A 15,247-nucleotide genomic window follows, 5' to 3' on the forward strand; every position below is an offset into this window, starting at 1 on the left:
CACAGTCACCAGATCTCAACCCAATAGAGCATCTTTGGGATGTGGTGGAACGGGAGCTTCGTGCCCTGGATGTGCATCTCCCAAATCTCCATCAACTGCAAGATGCTATCCTATCAATATGGGCCAACATTTCTAAAGAATGCCATCAGCACCTTGTTGAATCAATGCAACGTAGAATTAAGGCAGTTCTGAAGGCAAAAGGGGGGCCAACACCGTATTAGTATGGTGTTCCTAATAATTCTTAAGGTGAGTATATATATATTACGTGTGTGTGTATATATTACGTGTGTGTGTATATATATATATATATATATATATAATGTGTGTGTGTGTGTGTATATATATATATATATATATATATATATATTTATATGTGTGTGTGTGTATATATATATATATATATATATATATATATATATATATAGAGACAACGGAAGTTCAGGGCAGCACACCTAGTAGTAGATGATTGGGTGCCAGCGATGAAAACACCTTACCAAGGTGTATAATACAAAAAGAATAAAGACACCGCAGCACATCCGTTGGTGAAAAAGAAAGTGTGAACCTTTATTCACCCTTGCGACGTTTCAGTCCACTTGCTGGGACTTTTCTCAATATATATATATCTGTGTGTATATATATATATATATATATATATATATATATATAAAATATATATGTGTTTGTGAGAGGTAAGAGGTGTGCAGTGTGTACAGACATATGGTAAGAAAGGGATACAAGTGAGCTCTTAACAAGCTCTGCCTTTAAGGAGAAGAAAAAGAAGTATCTAATATATAAAGCTGAGTGTATGTGTGTGTGTGTGTCCGCTAAAGGAATCCGCACCGTTGCATTGGCAATCTCAAAATTTGACACATAGGTACATTAGGTGTCCGGGGAGGTTTTAAACCAGGTCTCGGCTCTCTAGGATTTACCGTTCACGAGATATTCCCCAAAAAAATGCATTAGCCAATAGAAGTTTGGTCACATGACCCTTATCAGCCAGTAGAAGCTCACAGGTCCTCCAGCCTCCACATACACAGTTTTACTCCAGGTTTCCATAACAACCCAGCCATTTATCTACACTGCTGTAGGAGAGCTTTAAAGGAAATCTGTCACCAGGATAATCGGTATTGAAGTAAAGCCATGGCCTAATAGCACTTAGTACCTTATTTCAAGATGTGCCTTTGTTCCAGCAATAGATGTTTTTATCCTCTGAAAATCCAGTTTATTTGGTATGCAAATGAGCCAGTAAGGTGCCCAGAGGGGTGTCCTTCTTGCAGGAAGGAGCCCAGACACGCCCCCTGCCACAATGTGTCCACACTCAAAAGACTTAAAACCCTGCCCCAAGGTCCCGCTAAGCCACGCCCCCGATGTAGTTAGGCCACGCCCCATCAATTTCCTGAACCGACGGGGATTGAAAAAATAAAGGTAAAAATCAACTTCTGTTCCTGCTAAGCCACGCCCCGATATGGTTAGGCCATGCCCCCTCCACTCCTCAGCCGACAGGGCTTGAAAAAATAAAGGTAAAAATCACCTTCTGTCGGCTGCAGAGTGAGGGTGACTTTCTGCCTACAGTTCACAGTGAGCTGTTCAAAAGGACACACCTCTGATCCAGTAAAGGACACTGTTAATGGGCGGGCCCCTGTGGAGGTCACTGTCAAGGGGGTGGTATGCTGTGAAAGTCACTGTTAAAGGGAAGGCTGCTGTAAAGGTCAAAGTTAAGGGACGGGGCACTGAGGTGAGGTGGGGGGCTGTGGAGGTCACTGTTTTGGGGGTGGGGTGCTGTAGATGTCACTGTTAGTGGATAGTGTTGATATCTTTTAACGACACACACAAACATTAAACATTAATTGAAATAGATTAAATAGTATCTTTATATAACTAGAAGTTCTGGAAGTTTTATTTAGACTATCCAGTAATTTTAAGCAACATGTATACTAGGATACCTTGTCTGTTTTATTTATTAGATAAACTATAAATATTCAATAAATAATTTAAATATTAGTTATTTAGTTTTACAATTTTCTTTCTAGGTGCACAAAAGTTATCAATTGCACAGTCAGATCCTCTCTTGATTACTATGCGTTCATTTGCAACCAGTGAGCTTACAGAACTGATGCACAGAAGAATGAGTCAAGAAAATCCAATAAGAGCTACTGAATCAGAGTTTGTGCAGAGACTACAGAGGCTGACAGTCCTTTCTGTCAACAGACTTATTTATCAAGGTATACAGGATTTTTTATTGTATGATTTTCAAAAATTTCATTATTGGCCAGTCAAAACATTTTTAAATGGACATTGGGCCTCATTTATTATACATTTTATACATTTTATTAATATTTTGTACTAATGACATTTATTAGTATAGTTGGTAAGAATTGGGCTGCATTTGTATTCAGGCGGTACTGTATCACCTTATGGACAACGCCTAATCAGCATAATAAATCTTATAGGCCATGCACTGCTCCTCTGGAATTCTAGGAAGAGGGTATACAAATAAGCTCTTAGCAAGCTCTGGCTCTAATGCCATCAGATTAATTATTATCCAAGTCATGTTTCAAGGCCTGTTTAAAAGGTTGAACATTGACTACTTGTAGGATAGCTACCTTACATCTGGTTGCATTAGAGGCAACAACATGCAGCTATTTTTATATCTCAGCAAATACATGAAGGATGGCAACCTAGATTATTTTAAGTAAAAGTGGTTGTTCAAGGTAAAAGAAAAATAAGACCCCCCCCCCCTTCCCCCCAAGATTTGTATACAAGGTATCAGCATTGATATAGTTGATTTGGAACGTCATCAGACCCTTTAACTTTTTCACATTTTTTTCACATGTTGTGACCTTGTGAAAAAAAAGAAAACAAAAAAGTTCCCCCCTTCCCCCATCATTCTGCACTATACCTCATAAAGAGAAAGTGAAAACAAAATGTTTGACATTTTTGCTTATTTGATATTGAAATGGAAAAACAATAATATTGCATTAACATAACTATTCAGTTTCAGACCCTTTATTCAATACTTGAAGAACCCATGGCAGCAATTATAACCTCCAGCCTTCTTGGAATAATGCAACAAGGTTTGCACATCTGCTTTTGGGTATTTTCGGCCATTCTTTTCTGCAGATCCTCTTAAAGGGATTCTGTCACCAGGTTTTGGGCTATAGAGATGCGGACATAAAGAAATTAAAACCACACAGCCCTATAGGACCGATATATTGCGGACATGCTAGCGGTGTAGAGAGTGTAAAACCCTCAATACTAACAGACCAGTTGTGTGAAGAGTCCTGCTATGTCTCAGCCACCCTACATTGTAGACTCCAGCTCTCCCATGACTCTTCACATGACTATTTGACTCAGAATTAGCAGAGATTTATATTACTAAATCATTTTCCCACAGAACTATATGTGAATCTTTTCAACTCCTCCTTCTCTATAACATGTTGCCTGTAGATTGGACTACATTTTCATTGTAAAGGTTCCCTTTAGTGGGTACTTACAGATGGCATCGATTTTACGGGTCCATTTAGTAGATGTGCCAGAAAATAGACCAAAAAATTATGTATAAAAAAAACACCAGGGACATTTTATAAACATGCTAATTTTCATATGTTTCTTTTAGATATTGTCGAAGAGAAGGGGGATCCAGAGTTGTGTTTACAAGATACTGAAGATGAGTTACAGTTGAATGTTTTCCATGTTAAAAATGAATTTCAAAGTGAATTATTGAGAGTCATGATTGATGGGATTATGCTCTTATTGGTATGAATATTTTTTATTTCAAATAATGATATATTTAATTTTTGATATTTGGATATGCCTCTTCTTAACATTTTTTGTATGAACTATATTTGCTCATCCCATCTTTGTATAAGCATCTGTCTAGGTCATGAATGTTAATATTAGCTGCATTATGGATGCATTTCACTTTCAAGGGAGACAGCACATCTGCCCACAATAGTAGTTTGTAGATACAGTTACTAGACATATTGCATTTCAAGATGACTGAATCTTTATTCAGCTAGTGAATAACGGACATAAAAACATAGAACATGTTCTTTCTAGTAGGTTTTCACTGACTGACAGCCCCCTTACAATTGAATGGGACCGATTTTAGCACCCGTTTCTCAGAAAGGCATCAGTGGACAGTTTATCCATTTGTAACCAACTTTTTTTTCACGGTTGTGTGCCAATGTTCTAATGTATTAATTGGGAGGGAGGCTGCATTATTTGGTAACACTCCATGTTGAATTCATCTCAGATTTTTCTAAAGGAAAGGGGGTCATGTGATATATCAGTCTTGGCTAGAATTTACTTTTAAATAAGCTGGAAGTGTCAGTTTAGATCTATGTTTACATGTTTAGGAGTTAAATGAGGTCAGAGTTTCCTAAAGTGCTTTATAGGGGGTGTGGCCTGCACGCTAATGGCGCTGTTTGCTTAACTCGCTAGCTCCGCACAAGACACCCAGAAAGCGTCTCATATCGGCTATCCAAACATAGATTCAGTGTATCCCAGAGCAAGCAGAAGTGTCCCGCAGGATGGGGCAACATAGAAAAAGGTAGGCTCTGAAAAAACTCACCGATTTTTTTTGCCAAACCAACGGCTGCAAGTCCACACCTAACCAGGTCATCTTGGACAGCACACTCTGCTGTGGCCTCCTCGTCTGGAACCTCTCCTGGCACGGAGGAGACAATGCTCTCAGGGTTGCCTTCTTACCCGCTAACAGAGGGCACCATGCAATCCATGCTAGAAAGCCTACACTTCCCCCTCAAAGAAGACATGATGGGCCTCAGGGAGCACACTTCACATTTAGAAGGGAAAATGGCATAGTTTGCCACTTCCCATAACTCCTTGATGGACGCTCACGAAGCACTGGAGGAAGATCTGGCTAACTTTAAGAGCAAGGTGCAAGATATGGAGGACCACCACCACTGCTATATTTATGAATTAATGCTATTTCAGGGAGCTTAATTAAATACTTCTCAATTAATTCTCATTTCTGACTACATATTTTGAGTGCCTGGTCTATATATTTTTTTATTCATTGATTGTTTCTCTGTGGCTGGGTGGGTCACAAAGATCAAGAGCACCTGATCCAAATTATGTAGCTGTAGCGATCCACAGACACTTTGTTTGTATCTACTCTTAAAGATACCTCATTTCACAACATCTGGCGATACCACCATGCCTGTGAGTGTGACTATACTTATATTTCATCAGCCCATTCATCACAGTCTCGTATTTACTTCTTTCTAGTCTTGAGAGATCTAATACACAAGGTAGTCAAGTCGGACATTGGGTACGCTACTTGGTCTGCCCATGCGCCTATTAGCCAACTATACACTTCTTGTCGTGTGCACCTTAAGAATATCTCCAGAATCTGCCCTTTTCTACCGGTGGAAACCGCAAAAACTCTCTTGTTGTTGGGGGCGGAGCTAGCGCCTACAGTGAATGGCTGCCTGAGATTGCTGCTCCGTGTACAAAATCACCATAACAGCTTGTACATACTGCCTGAGGATCCAGCTATGGTGAAAATCGGAGGATCCAAATCTGAGACACCTCAGAACAACAGAGGTCGGCGATTAGCAGACGAGACATGGATAAATTCATTTAAAAAAGCAGCCTCCGCTTATGCAGCCCGAGACAACAAGATGGCGCCGGTCTCACCACGCGCAGCGGGCCGCTCGCAAAGAGAACTGTAGGATGCAGCTCAAGGAGGTGAGGATGAAATTGATGGTCTCCCGATCCTACTTAAAAGAAACGCTGGCCTCCTCTCTAGCCTCAGTGCTCGAACCCCTAAGCACTGACCTTGCAGCGATTAAGCAAGATGTCCGGCAAATCAGAAAGAGGATAGAATCTCTTGAAGACTTCCAAACGGCCATAGTTAGGCATCAATTGACGGTCTCTCAACATATAAGCTCTATCCAGAGCAATCTGAACTCTCTATTGTACTATAGCAGACCAAGAAAATTGCAGGCGGCGCAACAACTTGCGCTTCCGCTGCGTTCCAGAATCTATCGTCGCAAACGATATCCCGCACACCATAATTCAGATTTGCTTGTCCCTTCTGGGGCCCGACTCAGCCCACGAAGTAATCCTGGAGAGGTCACACAGGACTCTGCAACCCATACTGGCAACCTCTGCCCCACCAAGAGACATAGTATGCAAATTTTTGAGTTTTCTGGTGGAAGAGGCCATTCTGTATAAAGCTCGTATGGCCAGAGAAATGATATGGGAAGGCCATAACATTTGTATTTTCCAAGATCTGGCTGAAACAACCTTGAAAAAGAGGAGAGCCCTAAAGCCCTTGACTGACTGGCTCAGATCACATAACACACCGTATAGATGGAGCTTTCCTTTCGGTCTCTCATTCTTCTATGAAGGCCGCAGAATAACCGTATCAACATTCGCAGACTTGGATCAAGCCTATGAGCACCTAAACATCAGTCCGTTGGATATACAGAACTGGAATCCCGTCCAGGGGCTTAACATCTCTCCTAGACTTACCAGCACTTGTCCAATGGGAAAGGCAACATACTCCAAAATCCAACAAGAACGAGAGAGATGTCTCGATCTCTACCCCCAGAAGACTACCCATGGGAGAGTGAGAATGACTTTCGTGTATGTTCCTCTATATACGACACTCTCAGAGTCAGCTAAGGCTACTTTCACACTAGCGTTCTGGTGTCCGCTTGTGAGCTCCGTTTGAAGGCTCTCACAAGCGGCCCCGAACGGATCCATCCAGTCCTAATGCATTCTGAGTGGAGGCGGATCCGCTCAGAATGCATCAGTCTGGCAGCGTTTGTCCTCCGCTCCGCTCAGCAGACGGACACCTGAACGCTGCTTGCAGCGTTCGGGTGTCCGCCTGGCCGTGCGGAGGCAAACGGATCCGTCGAGACTTACAATGTAAGTCAATGGGGACGGATCCGTTTGAAGTTGACACAGTATGGCTCAATTTTCAAACGGATCCGTTTGCAAAACGGATCCGTTTGCATTATCATGAACAAAAAATAAAATAAAAAATTATTATTATTATTTTTTTTTTTGTTCATGGTAATGCAAACGGATCCGTTCTGAACGGATCTAAGCGTTTGCATTATAGGAGCGGATCCGTCTGTGCAGATACCAGACGGACCCGCTCTGAACGCAAGTGTGAAAGTAGCCTTAGATATACCTATGTCTCCTAACTCCCTATTCGTTCTATTCTATACTTTTGATATAATTTTCTTGTGCTATATGTTGATATATATCCTACATTTACTAATCCTCCTTATTGCCTTACCTGGATCAATGTCCTGCCATAGGGTGATGTATACATAGCACTAACATTCCCCTGTCACTCACTTCCTCAAAGTATTGCACACTTGCGCATTTGTTATTTCCTATACCTATGTCAACCTGTTATCTATGTTTATTTTTTGTTTGTATTGCAAAACACTTATGTAGATGTCCTCCTAGAATCTCATACATACCCCTTTTGGTAGAGGATCTAATGCTCACCTTTTGGGAAATGTCTTGTGCATATAATTGTATACCTTCTCAGATGCATAACTCAGATCTTTTGACACTAACCATGGCTGGCCCACTGGTCAAACTGAAGCAAGATGACAGATCTGGTAGTAGCCTCTTTTTAATGTCAAGAGCTTCAATGCCCCCTCCAAAAGGTGCCAAACTTTTTCCTTCTTAAAAAAGAAAAAAACTTTACTATTCTCTTCTTACAGGAAACACACTTTAAGTTTAACCGCTCTCTCTCGCTCCAATTTCCCTAAGTGGTTCCACTGCGGATCAAATTCCTCTGCTTCTAGAGGGGTTAGTATAGGATTTAGCAGAAATACTTCATTTCAATATTGCTCTCATATTCAAAATGCTGAAGAAAGATATATATTGTTAAAAGGCTCTATAGCCAACCATATGTATACATTTATTAACATATATGCTCCCAATGTCAACCAAGTCACGTGGTTTTGCAATCTTTTTCCGATCATTGAATCCTTCAGAGGGAATCGTCATTATGGGCGGTGACTTTAATGTTACACTGGACCTTCTTTTGTACTCGTCTTCCCAAAATTCTGCTCTGTCACGGAGAGCCCTTTGCTCCCTTCGTAAAGGGATTTGTAATCTACACTTGGTTGATATTTGGAGAATCGTAAACACCTCCGAAAGGGACTATACCTGCTTCTCAAATGTCCACGGTTCATACCAGAGACTAGATTATTTGCTAATATCTAGAGAACATCTCCAGTTATGCTCTAGACCATGTATTGACTCCATTCACCTGTCAGATCACTGCCCAATATTTATATCTATCGCCACACCCCTAGTATTCCCCAAAGTCTTCAAATGGAGACTCAACAAGCAACTCTTCTCCTCAACTGAAAGCAGGGCTAAAGTTCAAAAAACCCTTGATGATTTATTTTCTCTAAACTCTCTCCCAGACACCTCCCCTTACATCCTATGGGATTCCCACAAGGCATACATGTGTAACCAATTTATTAGCCTCGGGTCTCACCTTAAAAAACTGAAATTGGCCCGGATTGATGCTCTCCTGTCAGAAATAGAGAAACTAGAAGCCCTACATAAAAAATCCCTCTCGGAACAGCACCTTTCCAAGCTCAATATACAGTCGTGGCCAAAAGTTGAGAATGACACAAATATTAGTTTTCACAAAGTTTGCTGCTAAACTGCTTTTAGATCTTTTGTTTCAGTTGTTATTGTGATGTAGTGAAATATAATTACACGCACTTCATAAGTTTCAAAGGCTTTTATCGACAATTACATGACATTTATGCACCAGGCCATCTTCCAAAAGTCTTCGCCTCACTGTGCGTGCAGATGCGCTCACACCTGCCTGCTGCCATTCCTGAGCAAGCTCTGCACTGGTGGCACTCCGATCCCACAGCTGAATCCTCTTTAGGAGACGATCCTGGCGATTGCTGGACTTTCTTGGATGCCCTGAAGCCTTCTTAACAAGAATTGAACCTCTTTCCTTGAAGTTCTTCATGATCCTATAAATTGTTGATTGAGGTGCAATCTTAGTAGCCACAATATCCTTGCCTGTGAAGCCATTTTTATGCAACGCAATGATGGCTGCACGTGTTTCTTTGCAGGTCACCATGGTTAACAATGGAAGAACAATGATTTCAAGCATCACCCTCCTTTTAACATGTCAAGTCTGCCATTTTAACCCAATCAGCCTGACATAATGATCTCCAGCCTTGTGCTCGTCAACATTCTCACCTGGGTTAACAAGACGATTACTGAAATGATCTCAGCAGGTCCTTTAATGACAGTAATGAAATGCAGTGGAAAGGTTTTTTTGGGATTAAGTTAATTTTCATGGCAAAGAAGGACTATGCAATTCATCTGATCACTCTTCATAACATTCTGGAGTATATGCAAATTGTTATTATAAAAACTTAAGCAGCAACTTTTCCAATTTCCAATATTTATGTAATTCTCAAAACCTTTGGCCACGACTACTACGTGCTGCACTGAAAATCCTCTTGAACACATCCACGGCTGAATATTTCCTCAATTCACAATATAAATATTTTGCCCATGGGGACAAAACCTTAAATTATAATGAATAGGATTAGACAAAGGAAGGCACAAAATCATATCTGCAAAATCTATAAAAAATGGAGGTGACATAGCTATAACACAGCAATTCAGTTTCAGGAATTCTACCAATCGCTATATAACATTCCCACGACAACACCGAAAGAAGGTGCCCCTTCTAATTTAGAAGCCTTAAACTTATTTCTTCAATCAGTAACACTCCCCAAACTAGATCAATCCCAAAGTGACTTTCTAAGGGCCCCTTTTACACCTGATGAATTAAATGAAGCTATCAAACAACTTCCTAATGGTAAGGCGCCGGGCCCAGATGGCCTCCCAGCCCAATTCTACTGTGCATTCAGTAAATCCCTTCTCCCCCATCTACTAGCTGTTTTTAACTAATCTCTCCAAGGTTGTTCCCTAACCCTCGACATGACGAAAGCACATATATCCATCATCCCTAAAGAGGGAAAGGATCCGGCTCACTGTGCAAACTACCGCCCTATTTCCTTATTGAATTTGGACGAAGCTTCTGGCTAAAATGCTGGCCAACAGTCTCTCCCCATTCTTACCTTCATTGATTCATGGAGACCAGACTGGATTCATTGTGGGCAGAGAAGGTAAAGATAACTCAGCAAGGATTCTCAATGCCATATACCACGCTAAAAAACATTCACATCCCTTGATCCTTCTCAGCACCAATGCCGAAAAAGCCTTTGATAGGATTAGCTGGGACTTCTTATGTCTTACCCTAGTAAAATTTGGCCTTCCTGACCCCTTTATCCAAGCTATTTTTTCCATGTATATAAATTCTTCGGCATCCGTGCTTGTGAACGAGTTCCTATTAGGAACGGAACTCGCAAGGTGCCCCACTTTCCCCTCTGGTCTTTGTGATGATTATGGAACCACTTCTCCAATCCATCCGTCTGGACAATAAAATTGAAGGTATTAAATTAGGGAATCACGAGCACAATGTCGCTGCATTCGCCGACGACCACCTAATACTAAATACTAACCCGTTAATCTCCTTACCTCACATTTACGACTAGATGGAAAGATTTAGCCCACTTTCTAACTTTAAAATTAATATGAAAAAATCACATCTCTTGAGCATGAGGTTAGGGCATCAATTAGAGTTGATCTAGCAGCACACTCCCCCTTTAATTTGGATACGCCATACATAACCTACCTGGGAATCAAATTTTGTACCGATCTTCAAAAAATATTCCTCCTCAACTACATCCCATTATTACAGTCCATGCAAAACCAACTGACTAACCTTCAACTGCCAACACTCTCTTGGTTTGGCCGTAAAATCCTGTTTACCTCTTTAGTTCTTGCCAGATTAAATTACTTAAAAGTTTTACCCCTCCCCATCCCCAACTCATATTTCCAAGCCCTCCAAAAGCAAATCAGAGCCTTCATATCGAACAGGAATAAAGCCCGCATAGCCTTTTCTGTACTTCAAAGACCAAAGTCTTTTGGTGGTATAAACCTCCCAGACCCATCAATTTATAATAAAGCCACTCTACTAACTAGGGTCATAGACTGGTTCAGAGAGACGCCACATAAGTCATGGATAGGAATGGAGACCTCTCTATCCCAATCATCCTTTTGAGTATATCTGGTCAACTCTCAGAACAATCACATTAATAGTAAAAATATTAGCCCAAACATTAAAGCTACCCTTGAAGCCTGGAAGAAATTCCATAACTCGGCATGGGGTACTCCTCTACCCTCCCCCTTATTCAAGCAAGGGACCTAATTGACCTTGCCTTGGTGGTACTGAAACAGGGTCTCCCCTCCTCAATTCGCAACTCTAGGGTTCCAGTCCTCTCCCTATTCAATGATGGGGGTGAAATAGGTAGCAGAGACTTCATTTATTCTTTGTTTCCTGAAGTTAAACCCTTCCCATTCTTATTCTCATTCCTCCATTCTTATATATCTAAGATATCTTATCTATCTATCTATTCCATACCATACTTTACTCAGACCTTTCACTTGGTTTGAAAGCCTGATTTGCTCACAATCCTCCCCAAAACAACTAATCTCTCAACTATACAAGAGACTCAATTCTCCTATTCTTGGGCCAAAATTAGCTTTTGTTGGCTCTTGGGAGAAAGATCTAGGAGTCTCTCTCTCTCTAGAAGACCAACTACAACTCTTCAGAGAGCCACACACTTCCTCCAGGTGTGTCAGAATTCAGGAGAATGGGTAAAAAATTCTCACAAGATGGTACAAAACCCCTGATGTTACCTGTGGGTTTGACGTAACGAGGTCGGATACCTGCTGGCAGTGCCGGAAGGGGAGAGGTAACTTTTTCCACAAGTGGTGGACGGAGATTTTTAGATACAGCAATCTGGTATGCAAAACATTGTTTTTACCCTCTCTCTAAAATGACTTTTCCCAGACTAAGGCTCCATTCACACGTCCGCAAAATGGGTCCGCATCCTTTCCGCAATTTTGCGGAATGGGTGCGGACCCATTCATTCTCTATGGGGATGGAATGGATGCGGACAGCACACAGTGTGCTGTCTGCAGCCGCAATTGCGGAGCGCGGCCCCCATTTTGGGTCCGCAGCTCCGCAAAAAGATAGAGCATGTCCTATTCTTGTCCGCAGCTTGCGGACAAGAATAGGCATTTCTGTGGGGGTTACGGGCTGGTGTGTTGCGGACCCGCAATACACCACGGACGTGTGAATGTAGCCTAAACCTCTCCCCCCACCAACTCCTCTGGCCTAAACTTGATCCTCTAGTACTCCTAAACCCAAAGCAGATCGACTGGCACCACTCCTGTCAGTTCAATAATGGCTCAAATCCTACTTATCACAATCAACTACCTTAGGTGTCACACCCAATTACTCAAAGATTGTAAGCTCTTGCGAGCAGGGCCCTTAGTCCAAGTGTTTCAGTTGCATATTAGCCAGTTACGTTTGTTTTGTACATGAACCCTATGAATTTGTAAAGTGCTGCAGAATATGGTGGTGTTATATACATAAATTTTATTTATTATTATTATTATTTTTAGTATTATTATTAGTACTCATACATGTCATCTGCTTGAGTCTGACTGGCGTAATATACCATCTAGTGGTAAGTTTGAATTAGTTTTTTTGTAGCTTCCTGCATCGTGAAATGCCATGCGTTAGTCTGTATATTTGTTTTATCTCGGGTTCTGTCCAGGACGTATTAAGATCCCTGCTTCAGGCCTCAATGTATTCTCTCTCTGAGGGATGTTTTATTTGTTGGAGGATCCCGTATAGTTGTGATAGCAGGTATGCGGGGGGTGTCTGAACCGCCATCCGCTTTTCAAACTGTGTGTGGTCTCTTTGTGCGTTGGGGAGTATGAGGTAAGGGGTTAGGAGACATCTGATGTGGGCTATCTGTATGGAGTGTAATGTGGTGGATGCCAGATGGGCCTATTAAGTCTAGGATATGTATAGATCTCTATTTGGATATTTTGATGTGAGTGTTTGTATATTGTGGGAGGTATAATAAGCCTGGGAGGTCGCTCACTAACATAAGTGAAGAAGTAGGGGGACTTAGTTTGTCTCTGAGGGAGTTCCAGATTTGTAGTTATGCTTTTGTGATCCGGTTTTGGATTAGAAGATGGTGTGGTTATGCCGATATCCCATAGCAAAGAGCGTAGTGGGCTGGGGGCCAATTGCTCTTCTAGTGATACCCAAAGTTCATTGTTGTTCGGTCTAGTCCATTGTATTATTCTGGACAGGTGTACAGTCGTGGCCAAAAGTTTTGAGAATTACATAAATATTGTAAATTGGAAAAGTTGCTGCTTAAGTTTTTATAATAGCAATTTGCATATACTCCAGAATGTTATGAAGAGTGATCAGATGAATTGCATAGTCCTTCTTTGCCATGAAAATTAACTTAATCCCCCAAAAAACTTTCCACTGCATTTCATTGCTGTCATTAAAGGACCTGCTGAGATCATTTCAGTAATCGTCTTGTTAACTCAGTTGAGAATGTTGACTAGCACAAGGCTACAGATCATTATGTCAGGCTGATTGGGTTAAAATGGCAGACTTGACATGTTAAAAGGAGGGTGATGCTTGAAATCATTGTTCTTCCATTGTTAACCATGGTGACCTGCAAAGAAACACGTGCAGCCATCATTGCGTTGCATAGAAATGGCTTCTCAGGCAAGGATATTGTGGCTACTTAGATTGCACCTCAATCAACAATTTATAGGATCATGAAGAACTTCAAGGAAAGAGGTTCAATTCTTGTTAAGAAGGCTTCAGGGCGTCCAACAAAGTCCAGCAAGCGACAGGATCGTCTCCTAAAGAGGATTCAGCTGCAGGATCGGAGTGCCACGAGTGTAGAGCTTGCTCAGGAATGGCAGCAGGCAGGTGTGAGCGCATCTGCACGCACAGTGAGGCGAAGACTTTTGGAAGATGGCCTGGTGTCAAGAAGGGCAGCAAAGAAGCCACTTCTCTCCAAAAAAATCACCAGGGACAGATTGATCGTCTGCAGAAAGTATGGTGAATGGACTGCTGAGGACTGGGGCAAAGTCATATTCTCAGATGAAGCCTCCTTTCCGATTGTTTGGGGCATCTGGAAAAAGGCTTGTCCGGAGAAGAAAAGGTGAGCGCTACCATCAGTCCTGTGTCATGCCAACAGTAAAGCATCCTGAGACCATTCATGTGTGGGGTTGCTTCTCATCCAAGGGAGTGGGCTCACTCACAATTTTGCCCAAAAACACAGCCATGAATAAAGAATGGTACCAAAACACCCTCCAACAGCAACTTCTTCCAACAATCCAACAACAGTTTGGTTAAGAACAATGCATTTTCCAGCACGATTGAGCACGATAAGGCAAAAGTGATAACTAAGTGGCTCGGGGACCAAAACGTTGACATTTTGGGTCCATGGCCTGGAAACTCCCCAGATCTTAATCCCATTGAGAACTTGTGGTCAATCCTCAAGAGGCGGGTGGACAAACAAAAACCCACTAATTCTGACAAACTCCAAGAAGTGATTATGAAAGAATGGGTTGCTATCAGTCAGGAATTGGCCCAGAAGTTGATTGAGAGCATGCCCAGTCGAATTGCAGAGGTCCTGAAAAAGAAGGGCCAACACTGCAAATATTGACTCTTTGCATAAATGGCATGTAATTGTCGATAAAAGCCTTTGAAACGTATGAAGTGCATGTAATTATATTTCACTACATCACAGAAACAACTGAAACAAAGATCTAAAAGCAGTTTGGCAGCAAACTTTGTGAAAACTAATATTTGTGTCATTCTCAAAACTTTTGGCCACGACTGTACTGTGTCATAATATAATTTTCAGTCTGGGAGTCCCATCCCTCATCGGGTTTTATGTTTTATGTGTGAGTAATGCATGGTTTAATCTGGGTCTCTTATTCTGCCAGAGATATTTGCTAATTAGTTTCCTGATTGACGAGAAGGAGGATATCGGTAAGGGGATCGGAAGGGTCTGGAACAAGTATAGGAGCTTGGCTAGCAGGATGGCCTTGATTAGATTTTTCCTACCCATCCTGGATAAGAAAGGCAATGACCATGACTCTAATGTGGATTGGAATAGGCGTGGGGTATGGGCGGAATTGAGGGCAAATAGATTGTTCCAGGAGTTGCTTATTTTAATTCCCAGGTAGGTAATGTATGTGGGTGCCCTTGGGAAGGGGTGTAGTGCTTGGAGGTTTTTCTTTTCTG

At 41.6% G+C, this 15,247-nt stretch overlaps 1 protein-coding gene across 2 annotated transcripts in view; it reads left to right on the top strand.

The window, feature by feature from the left end:
• LYST (lysosomal trafficking regulator) overlaps positions 1-15,247 on the top strand; it is a 736,927-nt gene that overhangs the window by 398,795 nt on the left and 322,885 nt on the right. For both annotated transcript variants that reach the window (XM_040429442.1, XM_040429443.1), the window contains 2 exons: positions 2,031-2,222; positions 3,617-3,756. In XM_040429442.1, coding sequence (XP_040285376.1) covers positions 2,031-2,222; positions 3,617-3,756 — 332 coding nt within the window. The remainder of the gene's footprint in view (positions 1-2,030; positions 2,223-3,616; positions 3,757-15,247) is intronic.

Source organism: Bufo bufo, chromosome 4, assembly GCF_905171765.1.
Source record: "Bufo bufo chromosome 4, aBufBuf1.1, whole genome shotgun sequence".
In the NCBI taxonomy this organism is placed as follows: domain Eukaryota; kingdom Metazoa; phylum Chordata; class Amphibia; order Anura; family Bufonidae; genus Bufo; species Bufo bufo.